This window comes from Sinohyriopsis cumingii, chromosome 3 (assembly GCF_028554795.1).
Source record: "Sinohyriopsis cumingii isolate HCF-2022 chromosome 3, ASM2855479v2, whole genome shotgun sequence".
NCBI classification, from domain to species: Eukaryota; Metazoa; Mollusca; class Bivalvia; order Unionida; family Unionidae; genus Sinohyriopsis; species Sinohyriopsis cumingii.
The window spans coordinates 108657859-108675767 of NC_142963.1; the positions used below are offsets into that span (position 1 = coordinate 108657859).

The 17909-nt window shown below is 35.3% G+C and overlaps 1 protein-coding gene across 3 annotated transcripts in view; it reads right to left on the reverse strand.

Moving 5' to 3' along the window:
• LOC149803520 (uncharacterized) overlaps nucleotides 1–17909 on the reverse strand; it is a 61320-nt gene that overhangs the window by 24235 nt on the left and 19176 nt on the right. For all 3 annotated transcript variants that reach the window (XM_089953274.1, XM_089953272.1, XM_089953273.1), the window contains exons 5-6: nucleotides 15502–15585; nucleotides 10644–10773 (exon numbers count right to left, since the gene is read on the reverse strand). In XM_089953274.1, coding sequence (XP_089809400.1) covers nucleotides 10644–10773; nucleotides 15502–15585 — 214 coding nt within the window. The remainder of the gene's footprint in view (nucleotides 1–10643; nucleotides 10774–15501; nucleotides 15586–17909) is intronic.

Below are 17909 nucleotides of genomic sequence, written 5' to 3' on the forward strand. Positions count from 1 at the left end.
AGCCTTTTACACACCTTAATTTTTCCCCAATCATTATCGACATGAATGTATCAACTTTCACTGATGATCTGCGTGATTTTCTTATTGAACTGTTTTAGTTCTAGCATATGATTAACCCTTTGATTTTACTGTCTGGAAAACATGTGCAAAATAAATTGCCAGCAACAACAGTAACTGAAAGAGGAAGGGTAGTTTCCAAAAGGAATTTTACAAACCAAATTTCGATCGAATTACATCAAGTTTTCTCCTTTACTAGATGGTTTCACAAATCTAAACAAGACGGCACAATTGTCTTTCCAGTTCTGTTTTCTTGTCTTTCCTGGAGAAAATTCTGAATATTCTGCTTTCCTTTTTGACAGAATTAGAAGCTGAATACTATGCAGATGAGATACAGTGATAACGGCAACTGTTTGTGAAATCCAATATGACAGATAAAGACAGGAATTGTAGCCTTGATTTCGAATGAACCAATCATATTGTAGAACTGTATTCCTATATACATGTGATACATTTCTATCAGAATGGAACCGAGTGCCTGTTCTAAACTGAAAATTGCAAGGAAATTTTTTAAATAATTTTTTAAAATAAAAAAACTTATTTTTCCCCCAGATGAAAAAATGCTGCATGCCAAATATGACTATATCCATAAATCCTTGACAAAATAATTTCTTCCAATGAAAATGCCAAAATGCTAAAATCATTCAAGGTTTGGTCTCTTTTTTCCCCCCCGATGAAATTTGTACACTTATTGCAGGGGGTGGGGGTGGAAGGATGGAGGGAAGTTGATTTCACTGGACATCCCTTGATTAATGTACATGTTCACATGCATTTGGAGAGATGGGTCACATTACCACTTAGAACTTTGATTACTAAAGATCATACAATGCCCTTTACTTGTAACATAACAATGCCAATTTTGACACTATTTTCATATCCAAAACAAGTGTCCCTGTAACATAACGATGCCAATATTGCCACCATTTCCATATCCAAAACAAGCGTCCCTGTAACATAACGATGCCAATTATGCCACTATTTCCATATCCAAAACACAAGTGTCCCTGTAACATAACAATGCCAATTATGCCACTATTTCCATATCCAGAACACGAGTGGCCTCTGGATGTCGCCTTGCCCCATGGTTACTAGACCCCAACTAACTGTTTAAAGTCCATCTTAAAGTAAATCAGTTACTGGATTTGGTGACTGGGCAATTTGAGTTAAGTGCCTTGCCCAAGGTCATATCACTGCAGCTGAGCCAGGCTGCTTTGATGGTAGGATTTAAACTCTGGGGATCTGCTGCTGGACATGTACCTTGGAAACCACTGAGATCCATGCCCATACCTTGGAAGCCACTGAGATCCATGCCCATACCTTGGAAGCCACTGAGATCAATGCCCATACCTTAGAAACCACTGAGATCCATGCCCAAAGGACATGTGGTGATTCAGTTGGTTTGCTGATGTACAAGTGACTGAAATGTTGCAAAGTTTGATTACCACCATGTGATTGGATTAATATACATGGGCCTCTTCCATAAATCAAGCTCATCTGAGATCGTGACAACAGAAGCTTACATGCATGATTTGAAAAACTGATTGGAAATATGGCCTCCAGTGTTTACAAGCTCAATCAGATGCAAGATCACCTCATTAATAATAATAATAATAATAATGCTTTATTTATAGAGGGTGACTCATTAGTCAAGGACTATTCTCCCTTGAGGCCCTCTTAAGGAGAGTATAACAATGCACATTATATGAAGATGGCAATAATTACTGTTTATTTTAACATGTTTAGTGTTAAAATACTAAATTCCATTATCTGTTAGAAACACATACATGCTCATGATATCTTTTCTTAAATACTCTAATATTTTCAGCAGATTTTACATGTAGTGGAAGCTTATTCCACAGAACTGTACCAGAGTATTGAAAACTCTTTTTAAATTGCTCTGTTCTTGGTTTTGGTATTAGAAGGTTTCCATGTGATATTGATCTCAACTGGTATTGTGCTGAAAAAGGCCTGAATAAGTCTTGAAGATACTCTGGTGCAGTTCCATGTAGACATTTATATAAAAGAACTGCCTTGTGAAAATCTATCCTGTCATATATTGTGAACCATTTGAGTTCTGTAAATAATGCTTTTGAGGGATGATCAATAGATGAATCTAAAATTACACGTGCTGCTCGTTTCTGAAGTTTATAAATCCTGTCAAGCTCAGATTTGGCACAGTTTCCCCATACATTAGAACAATAATCCATTGTTGGAAGAATATATGACTTGTAGTATATACTGCGAGTTTCCATAGGTAAATATTTCTTGATTCTGCTGAGAAGGGCAATTTTGGATGACAGTGTTTTACAAAGCTTATCAATATGGTCATTCCATAATAAATTATTATCTACAGACACACCTACAAGCCTTTCATGTTTGACATTTTCTAATGGATGATTATTTATTGCAAGAGACAGTTTTGGGTTCCCTGATTTGTGTAGCTTTTGTGATGTCCCTAAAATCATACATTTTGTTTTACCTTCATTAATTATCATCCTATTTTGTTGTGCCCAGTTTTGGACTCTGATAAGGTCTGAGTTTAATTTCATTTGGATAACTTCAGTATCAGAACTAGATGTATACAAAGTTGCATCATCTGCAAACAAATCTGTGTTTGTGGATTCATTATTTAACGGTAGATCATTGATATAGATAAGGAAGAGGAGAGGGCCCAAAACTGAGCCTTGAGGGACTCCTGAATGAATAGTGCGAGTTTGAGAGCTAATATTACCAATGCTTACTTGTTGAGACCTTTGGTTTAGGTATGATCTAAACCAGTTTAAAGAAGGATTGTCAAATCTGTAACAGTTCAACTTTTGCAGCAGAATTTCATGATCAACAAGATCAAAGGCTTTCTTGAAGTCAAGGAAAACAATCCCAGTCATATGTCCATTATCCATTTCCTTCAGCCAAAGATCAATTAATTTGGTAAGTTCTGTTTGGCACGAGTGGTACTTTCTAAATCCTGATTGAGCTTTATGAAATAGAGAGTATGTTTCGAAAAATTTATAGACCTGAATGGCTACATGCTTTTCAAATAGTTTTGACAATACAGGTAGAATTGATATTGGTCTGTAATTTCCTGGATCCTCCTTTTCTCCTTTCTTAAAGATAGGTGTAACCTTTGCACATTTCAGTGTTTCTGGAAAATTACCACTCATTATACTTAAATTTATGATATGCGTTAGTGACTTTGTTATTACTGGTGCGGCAATTTTAAGAATTCGTGGACCAATACCATCCAATCCAGAGGATTTATTAATATTAACCTTAATTAGCATATCAAAAACATCAGCTTCACTAACATTAGCTATTGAAAAATAATTATCATCAGGAATTTTAGCTTTTATAAATAATAGAAGAGCATCAAGTTCAATTGGGATATTAGTCTGGTTCTGAATACTCTTACTGGAGATGCTTATGAAGAAATTGTTGAACATTTCCACAATGTCTTGTACAGATGTTGCTATATCATCATTTTGCTTAAGTCTAGGGGGAAGACAACTGTTCTTGCGTGGGTTCAGCTCTTTTAGATGCTTCCACAATGTTTTGGTACTCTTACTTTCATTAATAGCCTGTTTATAGTAGTTCTCTTTTGCCTTATCTATCAGGTGCTTAGTTTTATTTCTCCACTTTCTATAGCTTTTGATGTCTTTTTTCTTGTGGAAATTATCTCTTAGGTGCCTAGCCTCATTGATCTCAGGGGTGATCCACTTGGGTGTAATTTGGTGTTTAACCCTTTTTGTTTTAATTGGGGCATGCTTGTCTAAGGCTGCATTGAACATCTGATACCATTTGTCCAAGGCAGTGTTGACATCAGCTATAGTGCAGACTGATTGGAAAGGTTTGCAAACTAAATCATTTAAGAACATTTCCTCATCAAATTGTTTGAAGTCCCCGTATTGAATTTCAATGTGTTGGCCATTTTTAGATGATTTCGGAACATGTCTAGTTATACAGACTGGGTAGTGGTCACTCAGTGCATACAATGGTACCTTAATTTCACTTACATTTTCAGGTTTATTAGTATAGATATGATCAATGATAGTAGCACTTTTATCCGTTACTCTAGTTGGGGTGTTAATTAATTGAGTAAAGTTGTAAGTTTCAAAGCTACTTATCCATGTTAATGGTGGCGTTTTCATATAGTCAATGTTAAAATCACCTAATATGATAATTTCTAAATCTTCCTTAAGTAATGCTTTTTGAATTTGAACCTCAAATCTATCAATCCAATCAGCTGCGGAACTAGGTGGCCTGTAAACCGAACATAAGAGTATTGGCTTTGAGTGGGCAAGGGTTACTTCGATCCAGATACTCTCTACCCCAATAGTCTCTAGATCAACACGTCTGTTATAACTAATGGAACTGTCTACATAGAGAAGAATACCCCCACCCCCCCATGGATTCCCTATCTTTTCTTTCAAAGTTGAACCCCTGTATTTGGAGAGCCAAATCATCAGTATCATCGGAAAGAAAGGTTTCACATAGACCTAGAATATTGACTGATCTAGTTTGCTGTAATATTAACTTTATCTCATTCAGTTTAGGAATGATGTGTTGAATATTTAGGTTGATTACCTGCAGACCTCTTTTGAGGAGGCCAAATACATGACAATTTTGATCAGAGGATTGATCTTCAGACAAGGCAGTATGCAATGTATTGTTTTTAGACTTGACAGATTTCTTTACATTGCCTTGATTATTTACATAAACATATGAAGAAGATAACATACAAGATCCATCTGTTGTACCATGACCACATGTAGTGGATACATGAAAATGTTCAGCACAAGACTGATTTACATACATACAAGAAGACATTGACATATTAGACACTTGGGGGGCCTCAGAGGGAGAAGTAACTTGAACAGTATCACACAGTTGTTTACATGTTAACAAGTTGCACTTTGTACACAAATCAGATAGTGCCTGAAACCTGTTTATAGAATTATAATTATTGCATTGAAAAGTATACACATATTCTAAAGCATTTTGTTGCTGGATATGTGTTGCACAGGCCTGTACATCATAGCCTTCTACCTATTGGTATGTGCACAACTTTTGCTTATGTCCTAGTTCGTTACAAAGATGGCAACGAATCTGTTTTCCATGCAGACACCGCTGTGTTACATGACCGTGCTCTCCACAATACAAGCAGTTGTCTGACTCATGCCTAACCCCTTTTATAAGTCTTATGTACTGGTCTATATTCCTAAGGAGCATGGCAGTACCTCTGTTGGACAAGTGGATTTGATCTCGCTGGTACAATTGTTGGTTCACTCGATTGTCTTTGAAGAAGGTCCAGTATTGCGGAACAAAGAGTATCTGGAAATTTTCACACAACATACTTATGGTGTCATTTAGTTGAGTCATAAGTGCATCCCTTCTTGGCGGTAGACCTGAGATGATTATTTTACACTCTGCGTTTTTGGACCTGATGGCATACAACAAACTTTCATAATCATCCTCAATGCCCTTCAAAGATTGGCCATTACTGTAATTATTGCCACCAATGAGAAGAATTACAGTATGATATGGTGACATATCCATTTCCAATATTTTTTCTGTAATAGTGTTAATAGTAGCACCTCTATGAGTTTTTACGTCAGTTTTATATAACCCTCTTGTTCTTACTCCTTTGATTATTGATGATCCTATGAGAAGAGATCTGTCTTTAACTATGTTGTTGATTTTGACCAGTGGGGGGTTCAGATGCATTGTTTGAACTTCTTGATTTCCATGACTAGACTGACTGAGAGTTTGGCGACTGCTGTATTTAGTATTTGTATTTAATTTAGCTCCTTGTTGTGGGTAATTGGAGGTTGTCTTTAGAACAGTTTCTTCAGTACCTGGACTTGATGTCGAATGAGTCACATGATGGTCAGTGTTTACAGCATGTGCTTTAGCTAACTTATGCATGAATATCACAAATTATTCAACTTGTTTAAGATCTAGCTGATAAAGACTTGCAAGCCAAACATCTAAAAGGTTACATAATCAGACACAAGATCAACCTCACTGATATGTGTGGATGCTGCTCATAATTAGTACATGTTTGTAGTTTTAATGCCATTTTCAGCTCAAGATAGGCTATACATGGTGGCCATTATGTGTGGTGGAGGAAGATCTACTAAACCATAGGAAGCCTCTCTCACAGTCATGTTGGGTAAGCCAAGAGTTGAAAGAAAGAAGACACAGATGAGATATCGGCGACTTGTAAAGGCAAATGCCTCAGACGAACTGGCCACCCAGGGACCCAGCTCATGATCAAACTGATCCAGAGATCTTGATGAACCAAACATGATCAAAAATATGGTCTTTAAGATGTTCATCAGCTCCATCTGAAACAAGATCACCTCAGTAATATGTATCGATGTCACTCATGAATGAACTCGTCCTAGATTTCAATGATAACTTTACATACCACATCTGATCAATATCTGGATTAGAATTATGGCCTCTAGTGTTTTCAAGTTTATACAACTGAATGCAAGATTGTCACATTAAAATGTATGTAACTGACAGGTGAACTAATCTGAGATCCTTATGATATAATCATGCTCTTCAACAGTGATTCACATCTGTCAGAAATATAATTTCAAGAGTGATCAACCAATCACATGCAAAATAACCTTATTATTATGTCTGGATGAACTTACTGAGGTATTGATGTACGCGATTAAATTGCAAGAAAGATGCCAGTAGTTTCCTTTGCTTTGGTGCTTCTTACCGATGTTTTCCCTGGGTTCTTCCTTCACAAGTTATACCATATATAACTAAAAAAATGGCATTAAACCGAAAACAAGAAGCTTACAATCAAAATCTTATCAGAAATAAAACCTCTCGCATGTTCACAAGCAATGTTGATGGACACAGATGACTGCTGAGACAACGTCATAAGCTTATTTGGCCTTTGGTCAGGTAACTAAACATGGTTTGTATGCCTGGTGTACTATCCTTGATAAGATGTTTCCAATTATCATAATTTGAATTTTTTTTATATAAAAAATTTATCATACCTGTGACATGACAATTACATACGAGAAAAAAAATTTAAAAATCTGGAAGAGATCTGCTTCTGAAAGAAAACATGTCTCCCCATGCCACCCATTAAAAGTTAAAATCGCAACAACACTGAAAAAAATTGTCATAATGGTATGAAAATTTAATCTGGTCATATTACTACAAATTGTAAATAAGTTTTGCTTAATTTGAAAACAAAGTCAGTCACCAGCAGAACTGTATCAGGTTTTGGGACCCCCTCAAGGTACCTAAATATCAAATTTGGTCTAGGATGGTTTATCAGTTTTTTATCACTCTTGCATACGAGGAAGTATAACGGAAAGGAGACAGATGGACAAAATAAAACTAGTTTCTCCATTCCTTGGGCATGTCAGGAAGGAAGAAACATGATAATTATTAAAGACAATAGTAATTCACTGCATGCATTTATGGTATAGTCTGTTACCAAGGGTATACCTTAAATGCTTATATTAAAGCAAACCACAAATACTATCCATTAATTTAAGCATGTAGACACTAGTCGTTTATCTTTCAAAATTTAGAACAAAGCAAAACATCAAATCTCACTGTATACTCCGACTAAGGCAATGTGTTCGACACCTTTTTCAGTTTGTTTTGATTTTCTGTTCATCACAGGATTCCCAAATAAGCAGACTTTCTTTTGTTCTTTGCAAGCTGAATAACTAATCTGCTCCATATTTTAATGCATGAACAAACTAAGATCAGTGTATACTTCAAGCCAGTGATTACTTGATTTATAGGATGCATTAAAGCGTGCAGGATACAGTAATCTTGTGTGAAACAAATTTAGGACTGAACAACACATACCCATAATTATGATTCTGTTGTACAGTGCACATAAAACAATCTTAATAATAATAATAATAATAATATCTGCCACAAGGTATTTGTCAAAAACAAATTTAAAAAGATGAACCTACTCAAAGTGGTTACCTATGCTCAAATGCCAGTTTTGCCTTTTCCAATGAGTGGCTTCAAGTGACAGGCCCCACTAGTCAATATTGATGAAAACTACCTGCCAAATAGTCCCTACTTTCTCCAATCATCATCACAGTATGGTACTATTCTGTAGATATCAGGAATTTTGTGTCTTTACTTGAATGCTTAGGTCCAAAATTAATACCATCATAATTCATCAGTTATTGGCTGTTGGACACAAAAATATACTCTGATAAAACCACACACACACACACACAAAAACATAACTATGGAGTTGTCAAAACTGAAATATGTGAATTATTACTTAAAAAGAATGAGGTCTCTTCAACTCCTGACCATCACAAGCTACATCTTCTGGCCTAATGAGGCAAGACAACTACAGCATGTGCACAGTCTCAATCCATGCATCATCATGTAAGTAATCAAACTGGATGAAGGTAAAAAGGAGGAAACTACTAGTGTTGAACTTTTGTTGGTCAAAAGAGGATTATGATGACATGGAATAGTTACTTGATTTGTAAATCCAACATAAAATAAGTAACAACTAAATCAAACAAGGACCTTGATCTTGGCTTTTTAACTTATTATCATATTTTTATCACATGAAACCCGCAGTATAATAATGAACAAGAAGAAGCAAAATCTGAATGCAATACCTTATGCAAAAAGTAAAAATAGCTTCTTCCAAATCCAACAAGTTTCCCTGACTGCTGATGTCCAATCACTTAATTCAAAATACATTACTGTCAGGATTTTCATTTTCAATCCTTGAAAAATTCTTTACGGAAGCTATCTTTGACAAAAAAGATTTCATTGGGTACGTTCCACAATGCTTCAGCAGGAAAAGGTTTTGGTTTGCGGTGGTTGAAGAGGTAAAGGAAACTGCAGTTCCATTTGGAAAACCACCAATCATGTCCTGGCAACCCTTACAAACATTTATCTACATTAATCTTTGAACTTAGTTTTCAAGGTTCACTGTTTAGTTTCAGACCAATGCTCAATGAATAGCCAGCCGAGTTCATGAGAAAAGGTTACCTTTTTCTTTGATCTAGTTCAAGTGATTTCTTCCAATGCTTTTTCCATATCACTGAAAATAAAGAATGCCTTTACGAGGCAAACAGTCATGAGCTTTTCTATGACTTGTCTTTGGTGACAATATTGGCATTACTGTGCACTGGAAAGCACTTGGACCTGTAGGCACTACTGCTGAAGATTTTTAGCTTTCTCTGCTTGATACACTGAAGAAACCATCATTAGGAATATCTTGTTTAACAAATGACCTCCGATGATGTCACCCATAAGCAAAGCATTGAATGTATGTACTAAGCTTAGACTCAATGGGAAAGAATAACTCAGCATTCCATGTGCAAATCATTTAGAAAGCAATCCTGCTGCTGCCAGCCCAGTACTGCTTAGTGTTGTGTATACTTGTGATGATCACGACTCTCTCTTTTTCTGGCAATGCCCCTTGTTCACACTATTAATGCACAGCAGCACACCTGAGGTGACTGGCAGAAAAGCCTAAATAAGTTCTGATTGGGTATCAAGTTAGCTCACCTTGATCTTCAAGGTAAAGCAAGCAGCAAAGGTTACAATAGGAACACACTCGGGTATTTCTGTCAATGATTGGAAAAAATGCCTCAGAAATACTTCAGTAGCTGTCACTGCATTTACAATAATTTATTTTCCAAATGATGTCATGTATGCACATCAAACAACATCATAGTGTTCATGTCTGTGACTGAAAATTATGATTGACCAAAAACTTCCCAAGCATCTTTTTTCAAGTATGAACTCACAAAATAATTTTTTTTATTACTGAATTTGTGCAAATAATTCCATAAAAGTATTATTTGCTTTTAATGTGGTAGTGTTTTTTAGCATCCCACAGCATCTGAGTTCTCTGCCATTTCCAGTTTTTTCCTTCTTTTCATATCTAAATTACTCCCTCTAAGTATTTCTTAGATGAAATTTGGTAGAAAATCCACAAGGTGTTCCGATTGCAGTCGCCATTCACTCTTTCAACAAAGCGTGAAATATTAGGGATTGTAAACTCTTTCACCATCCAAGTGATTTTATACCCTTTTCAACTGGTGAAAAAGGGTAGAAGGGTATTATATTGCATAAAGGTGAACAGTAATAATTTCAATGCAGCATGTAACATCACATGACTCTCCTGCATGTTCATCTTGTAAAAAGAACACTGGACTAACAGCATCCATTTACAGATTAGTGATGCAAGTGAATGGAAACCGACTGGTAACAACACTTACCAGGTAGATTTTCATGTTTTAAAGGTAAACTTTTTTCCATGTTACTGCTTGGTGAATTGGAAACTTTGCTCATTGTAGCACCTACCCCTTTGTTGCGAATTCAGTACAAGGTAGGACTCTGAAACTTGTCTGGGATATGCTTGATCCAATATGCAACTTTGTGTGGCAATATGTCATATACCCTCATTTTATGTGATGTAAAACCAGAGGATTAAGATGAGTCACGCTTTCAACAAAGTGTGAAATATCAAGTATAGGTAAGGTTTTGGCTCAAGTCACGAGGTGTGTAACACATACATGACTGTACGTGTACACATCCGATCTTACCCCATATTCATTCCCTCAGAGGTTTTAGGAATGACAACATTTGTACACTCTTCAAACAGCGCCTTCAGGGTTTCTTCCTTGACACTTGTAGGAAGATTGTGGACATAAAGTGACTTCTTCTTGGCATCAGCTGCAAAAGTGTAATTGGAAGGTAATCTTTAAATACTGACGTATATAACTGCAAGTTTAAACCTGAGCAGTGCATGTATATTAAATGACTCCATGTATCAAAAGGTAGCACAGCTTCTGGACTTCCATACATACAAAAGACATCATTATGTAGAGATGTAGAAGTAGAGATGTAGAAAAAAGTCCTAAACTAGGCTTTTCACAGAAGTAGATTATGTAGAAAACAGCTGTTGCTGGTGGAAAATCTCAGCATGGATACAGTCAACTCCTATCAATCCAGATAATTTTGTGCATAACCTGTTAGTACAGACTGATGAGGAATATGGATAAAAGAACTGCTTCAAGATGGAGTAAAGATCAACATGTATTCATGTTCTGAGTGATCAGAAAATGCCTACTGGCATATAGTATTAGCTTAACTTTAAGCAAACTCTTATCAGCCACATGCAACATGATAAACTGGCTCATGCAGTATTCCTCAAATCAAACTACCCTATGCTGCATATGCTTATTGGGAAATAAAGAGGCCCAAGTGGGTCAGTGCTCCGTCACATGGCTGACAATTACCTAAATCCATATGAACGTGAAGTTTGCCAAGAAATCTAGGTTAGTATAATGCTTGTTGACATTTAAGGTTCTTCTACTGAAAGACAAATCTGCATTATTATTATAACCTTCACGCCAGGATAATTTCAGTCAAATTCTGTTCTGCAGTTTTTGAGTAGTCATGGTAACAATTTTCTAGCATTTGTATGTCGCAATTGGTCTCATATGATGGGAAACTGGCATCCGTTTAATGAGCTTAAAAGGCCGTTAAACCTGGAAACTTTGTCAAATTGGGTCAATTTATGTTTAGCTGCTTTTGAGAAGTTTGTGTTCTGTCAATGGCAAGTTTCTGCACACGATAGACTATACATGGTGGTCAGTTATTTTGGTGGAGAAAGCATGTGAAAACTGCAGAAATAACCAACACATGGAAAGCTTTCTCACAAACCCATGTTAGCCAAGTCGAGACTCAATCCTACATGGACTGAGGTGAGATGTCAGTGATCTATAAAGTCAAGCACCTTACACAACTCACTCCTCTGGGGCTGTTTTTGAAAAGTTATTTGAATTACTGTTTTATATGTAGTAAGAGCTGCAATATTTATTTTTAAAAAAGACAATTAAATATTTTTCGTTCTTCTTATTATAACAGCAGTATATCAGCATCACTTAAACAAATTTAAAAGGCATTCATGCAAAACAAATTTCTGTCAAATTAGGTCTAAATCTGCAATGTTTCTACCATACCAAAAAGTTTTTTTTTCTTTCTTCTAATTTTAGTAATTGTGGCCATCCGTTTACGGATTAGTGATGCAAAGTTTTGAGCAAATGAATGGAAACTGACTTAACAACTCTTACCATGAAGATTTTCATGTTTTAAAGGTAAACTTTTTTTCATGTTACTGCTTGATCAACTGGAAAACTGCAAGGCCTTTAAACAGGATGCCTCTTATAAAATTTTTAAATTCTATTCACTGGGTTTGAGAAGAAGTCATATGAAAGTTTGTCTGTTTTAAGTAATGGTGGTCATGTCTGTTGATTGATTAACACCATTTTTATAATCCTGAAAGGATTCCATGCCATGATGCAAAGATTGATTGAAATTGGTCCAGTGTTTTTTTTTTTCAACGAGTAGAAAATAGCAATTACTGACAGATATTGCATGATGCATGCCAAGTTATAAACATAAACTCAATAGGTCTTATGGCTAGGCGAAGTACAACTACAGCCAAAACTATGGCTGTCATTTATTGGAAAATCAAAACTTTCACATCAATTCTTTCTTTCTATAAACTTACTTTATAATCGTGTTATATGTTAATCTTTGGGAAAATGTTAATAACTGGATCACTGTATCATTATCTCAAAAATGTATTGTGAAATATTCACACGACATGTACATACTGCATACACTGATGATACAATGCGATACTGTCAATTAAAGGATCCTAATAATAGTGTGAAAATGTCAAATACTATAGTATCCCAATAACAGCGTCATAAGGTCTTTCACTATAGCATTCTTAATATAAAGTGGGATGTTGACCTTCATATATTCATCATTATAACACCTTTTACTATTACCAGACAAACAGTTTCTCATTTACATGATTACCTCTGAACAAAAAACATTTTAGAAAGTAAACTCCATGTAGGAAGGTTGTACATGTTTCCCTTTGTTTATGTTTGCTTCTGCTTTCTGAGAAGGAGAGGCAGCAACTCCCAGCCTTGAAGTTGAGCTGCATTACATTTTTTATGCATGATTGTATACAGAAATACAAACAGATCAGCAAAGAAATGCAAAATTACATAGTTCCCTCAGATTTTGGATAAAGTGTTACCACTACCACCTCTCCACCCAGACCCTAATTTGTCAAATTTAATTGCTCTTGCTCAGATCAGGTTGCAGTGATGTGGTATATCAGAGACATTAACGGACTACAACATGGTCAAAATAACTGATATTCCCCTCAAAATAGTTCAAACCCGACTTGTACATGATCTTTAATAACATAATCAAAGCCTATCAGAGGGATTGCTCTACTGGCCAAATTTTTTCTCTCAGAAATTCAACACAAGATAATTTTTACCTTTCAACAACAAAGTCCTGAAACTATGTCTGATAATGATATTCTTCAATGATAAAATGATCTTCAAATTAGTTGCCTTGGTGGACATGTATGGTAGATTTACACCAATTTCATTCAGACGTGGTAAAAAATAGTTTTCAAGAGAACCACTGCGGTGGCCATACTGGATATCAGATCAGCAGCAGCATCCTGCGAAGACTACATGTGATAACAAGATTTTCAAGATGGCTGCCGTGGAAGCCATAATGAATGGAACATGGCACCATTTTAATTTAACACCAGCTTGACACCAAGAGAAGTCTTTTAGTTCAATCTCACATTCATATGATTACCAATTCAGGCATAGCATAAACAAAATTTTCATTAAGACCATGGGATGTGTGAGTGTGTGTGAAGTTTCATGCCAAAGCTCAATGTAAGTTATGAGTAGCTAAAAACCCCATGCTAATTGACAGATGGATGATACAACAGACCATGCCATGACCAGTAGAACTAAATATGATCTAGAATAATACATATTTTACCATACAGCTAGACAAAAATGGCAATACTTATTCAGACTTTGCTTAATGCTACTTTATAAGAAATGGCAAATATTGATACTAAGGATTCCACCATGTAATAAAACTTACCAGGTCATTTCCAGACTTTTTCTTACTTGAATTTCATATGTTCAAGGTTGATTATTATTAATAGACTTAAAACTTTAAACAGTTTTTGTTGCTTAGAATGTGCATGTACCAAAACTCAGGATACATCACAAGAAACATGCATAGCAATGAAACTGATTAAAAAGTTGCATGTCTTTAGTTATTTGGCATAAAGGTCTTTAGAAAAGGTTTAACATTTTGAGAAAAAGCCCATATAAGTTATATACCTTTATATAAAAAATGACTAGATCTTTTAAATAAATTTTAAAAAAATCTACTGAAGCAGGTCTCTGAGAAATTATTTTCCGTGCACTCCTTGCAACAGATACTTGTCCATATCATCACTTGTCACAACACTATTTCATGCTCCTACTAATAAACCACTGGCACCCAACACAAGCTTGACAACAAAAGTATCATGTGCTGGTGTGAAAAGGAAAGTCAGCTTCATCTGTGACATGTTCTGGAGTGACAAATAAGAAAAAAAAGACAAAAGTAGTCCACAACTGACATATGTAAGAAGCAACGTTAAGCATCTGTTAAGGATAGACACAGCACAAATATGTTCTCAGGGTACAAGTTTGCATCTACCTGACCCAGGGACAAGTAACTAAAGAGCTTTCCTTGGAAAAGCATTTTGCTTATATAGTCAGAACAAGTAGTCCTCCCAAGCCCTTCTTATATCAGGTTGGTGCCCTATCATCTACAAACAGTGCATTCTGATTATGGACTGCAATGCAGTCACTGCCAAGCACAATCAGAACATGGGACTCCCAAAATTCATTAGACTTCTACATATTTGGCAAGCTCTGATAGTAAAATTTGCCAAAAAGCTGGATTGGGGAAGATGAGCTTTTATTGTTCTCTCCAACATTTACAAAGATCACATTTTGCAGACATGTTGGCACAATGATGCTAAATTGGTTTTCTTATCTTATTCATAAAAAAGACACTGATATGACGTGGACTAAGGGGAAAACAGTCAACTTGACCAATCTGATTGTTCCAATACTCTGATTGATAATACAAATATGTTTAGGGCAAGAACCTGAATGATCCTAATACCAATACTATCTCATTTCATTGAAGAGTTCCACAACCTCCGAAAAATTGTACCAAGAACTTTCTATATTTACTCCAAATCACTTTACTAAGTATTTGTGGGGGTCATTAAGTTGGCTGCAAATTCCTGGCTTTTCCCCAAATATCATTAATATTTACAAAACTGAATAACTTTTCCCAGTCAGGAACAAACTTGTCTTTCTTGACCCCCCTCATTTTCTGGTTGCATGGGAACCCTGGATACTGTAAAGATCAACAATCTTGTCAAAAAAAAAAAAAAAAATATATATATATACACACACACACACACAAAATGACATATTAACTAGTTTCTTTTCACATTTAATGATTCATGTTAATATAAAGACCATAAGGACAAACCATTAGCTTGTATCTGCAACTGTTTCTTCATCTGTCTTCTTTCCCTGGCTTCTTTTGCCAGCTCTTCAATCAGTTTTTTGCTCTCTAAACAACAGAAAAAGTGAAACAAAATAAGAACCTTCAACCACATGTGCTACTTGCTTCATCTTTGATTTTCAAACCGAATCATAGACAAACTAAGTTGAAGATTGCTTCTAAATTTCTCAGATCTGTTCAATGTCAGTAAATTTGATACACAAGGAAGTCTTTGTCAAATTTTGGTACCCACCCATCAATACAATTCAGGCTTTGATACCAATTTCTATGGAACAAATGATCAATAGATACCTCATCTGTTTAAAAATGCCTTTCCTGCACAGTGATATTAGTTTCAATGAAACAGCCCATAGCAAGGCCTGAAAATCACAGTTGCCTATAGCTTAGGACCAATTTTCTTTTGGATGCTTATTTGTCACATATTACTAGCACTAAAAGATCAGACCTTTAATAATTACTCCTTGTTTATACAAGATAAAGAACATCTTTTTTAAGCTTTAAATCAATACAAGAGTTATTTTTAAAAAAACACACTGATTAAGTAGAAGACCTAGTGCTATAACAGAAGTGTAAAATATTAATTTAAATCAACAAATTAAGCAAGCAATACATTGATCACCAGTTTAAGCTTGATTTTTGTCAATCAAACAGCTGTAGCCAGCCACAGATAAAACTAAGTATCGATATAATTGGTTTGTCATATGTTTTACATGGATGAGTTTGAGCTTGTTTAAGTATGGATTTATTGGCAGTGAGGACCATTCAACCAAAGGGAATTTCCTACAAGACGTACTGCAGGTCCTCAAACATCCCAAGTCTGAAAAGGATTCAGCGTATTTGATCTTTCCAGGATTACTGGAAAAAGACTTGATGATAGGTTGAGTATGATGAAAACAGGTCACTGATAGATTGTGCAGCATGTATGGCAAATTATTCAAGTGCTTTATTCAAAGTCACAGCACAAGAAACAAGCTAGGAGCATCCAACTTTCACAAAAATACCCTGCCAAATCATCAAAACCAGAATTGTCCAAGCCTTTACAAAGCTACGTACTCATCAGAAAAAAATCTTAAATGTCTTTTCAATACTACACATAGGGTGATTTAAGCCGCAAAACCGTTTCTTGACTCAGCCTTTAACCTTCCTGAAAGTGGTTTAGATTTAGGACAAAATTACATCAATAGTCATGGTTGTACATCTTGCCTCAATTCCAGTTTTTATCCTGAAGGAACCAATACAAAGACGGATACTAAAGTCACAATTTATAAGTATTCTTGCTGATGGTTGCACTGATCAGGCTGCTTTTGAACAAAGGATGGTATATGTAAGGTACATATTGCCTCTAGACATTATGCCTATCAGAATGATATTCAGGAGCGGACAAATCAATATTAAGTGATATTCTGATATGCTACCAAACAGGAAACTATGAAAGACCATAACAAAATTTGACTGCCTACACCTTTCAATGAATAAACATTTCAATTTAACATGACATTAAAAGCATGTAAAACAGATAAAAGTGTAAAGTGGTAAAAAGGTTTAGAACAACAGACAAATACTCCAAGTACATAAATTTGTTTAACATACTTATGCTTTCTTAAACTGTTTTTTTTTCCAGACAGTAAAAAAATAAAATATCTGCAATTAAAAACTTGACAAACAACTAAGTTAAAAAGTTTTTCCACTATGGCCAAGTGAAACTGTTTTTGCCCTATGGCTACAAAAAGTAAATATGCTTGAAACATTACACATCAGTCTTTATTTCTGTAAAATAAATAAAATAACAATTTACCATAAATTATAAATCAAATAAAAATACAACTTTTAGTCTGGATAAGGAGGTCTGTGAAAGTATACAGTTTTGGTCTGTTTTATATCAGCCTATATCTTAAATATATACATTGTTTTCTTCGTCACTAATAAAAATTATTAAACTTGTATGCTAAATGCTATTTCTTTGTTAATGAAGTACAAAATAAAATCTGAGAACACTGGCCAAATATGATTAGCTTTCTTTGTTCTGCCAAAGAAAAGCAACCACATATTATCTGACTTGGGCACTCCAATCAACTGAAATGGTGCATAAAGGCATTTAGTTTTAATCTTTGACAACACTGGCTGCCAAATAGAAATTCTAGAAAATGTCTAGTTCTGGGATCAACTGACTAGGGAACTTGTGTCAAAACATTTATTCATGCAGCAAGACTTTCTTATGTGGGTCTGGGTCAATGTCTTACATTGCAGGATTACAGTTTATACTGTAGTATCAATTATTTTTGTTGGGCTGAATTTTTGTGGGTTTGTATACAAAAATGTCATTTTCGTGGGTAGACTTGACAGTAAATAATGAATACAAAGAAGAATTAATG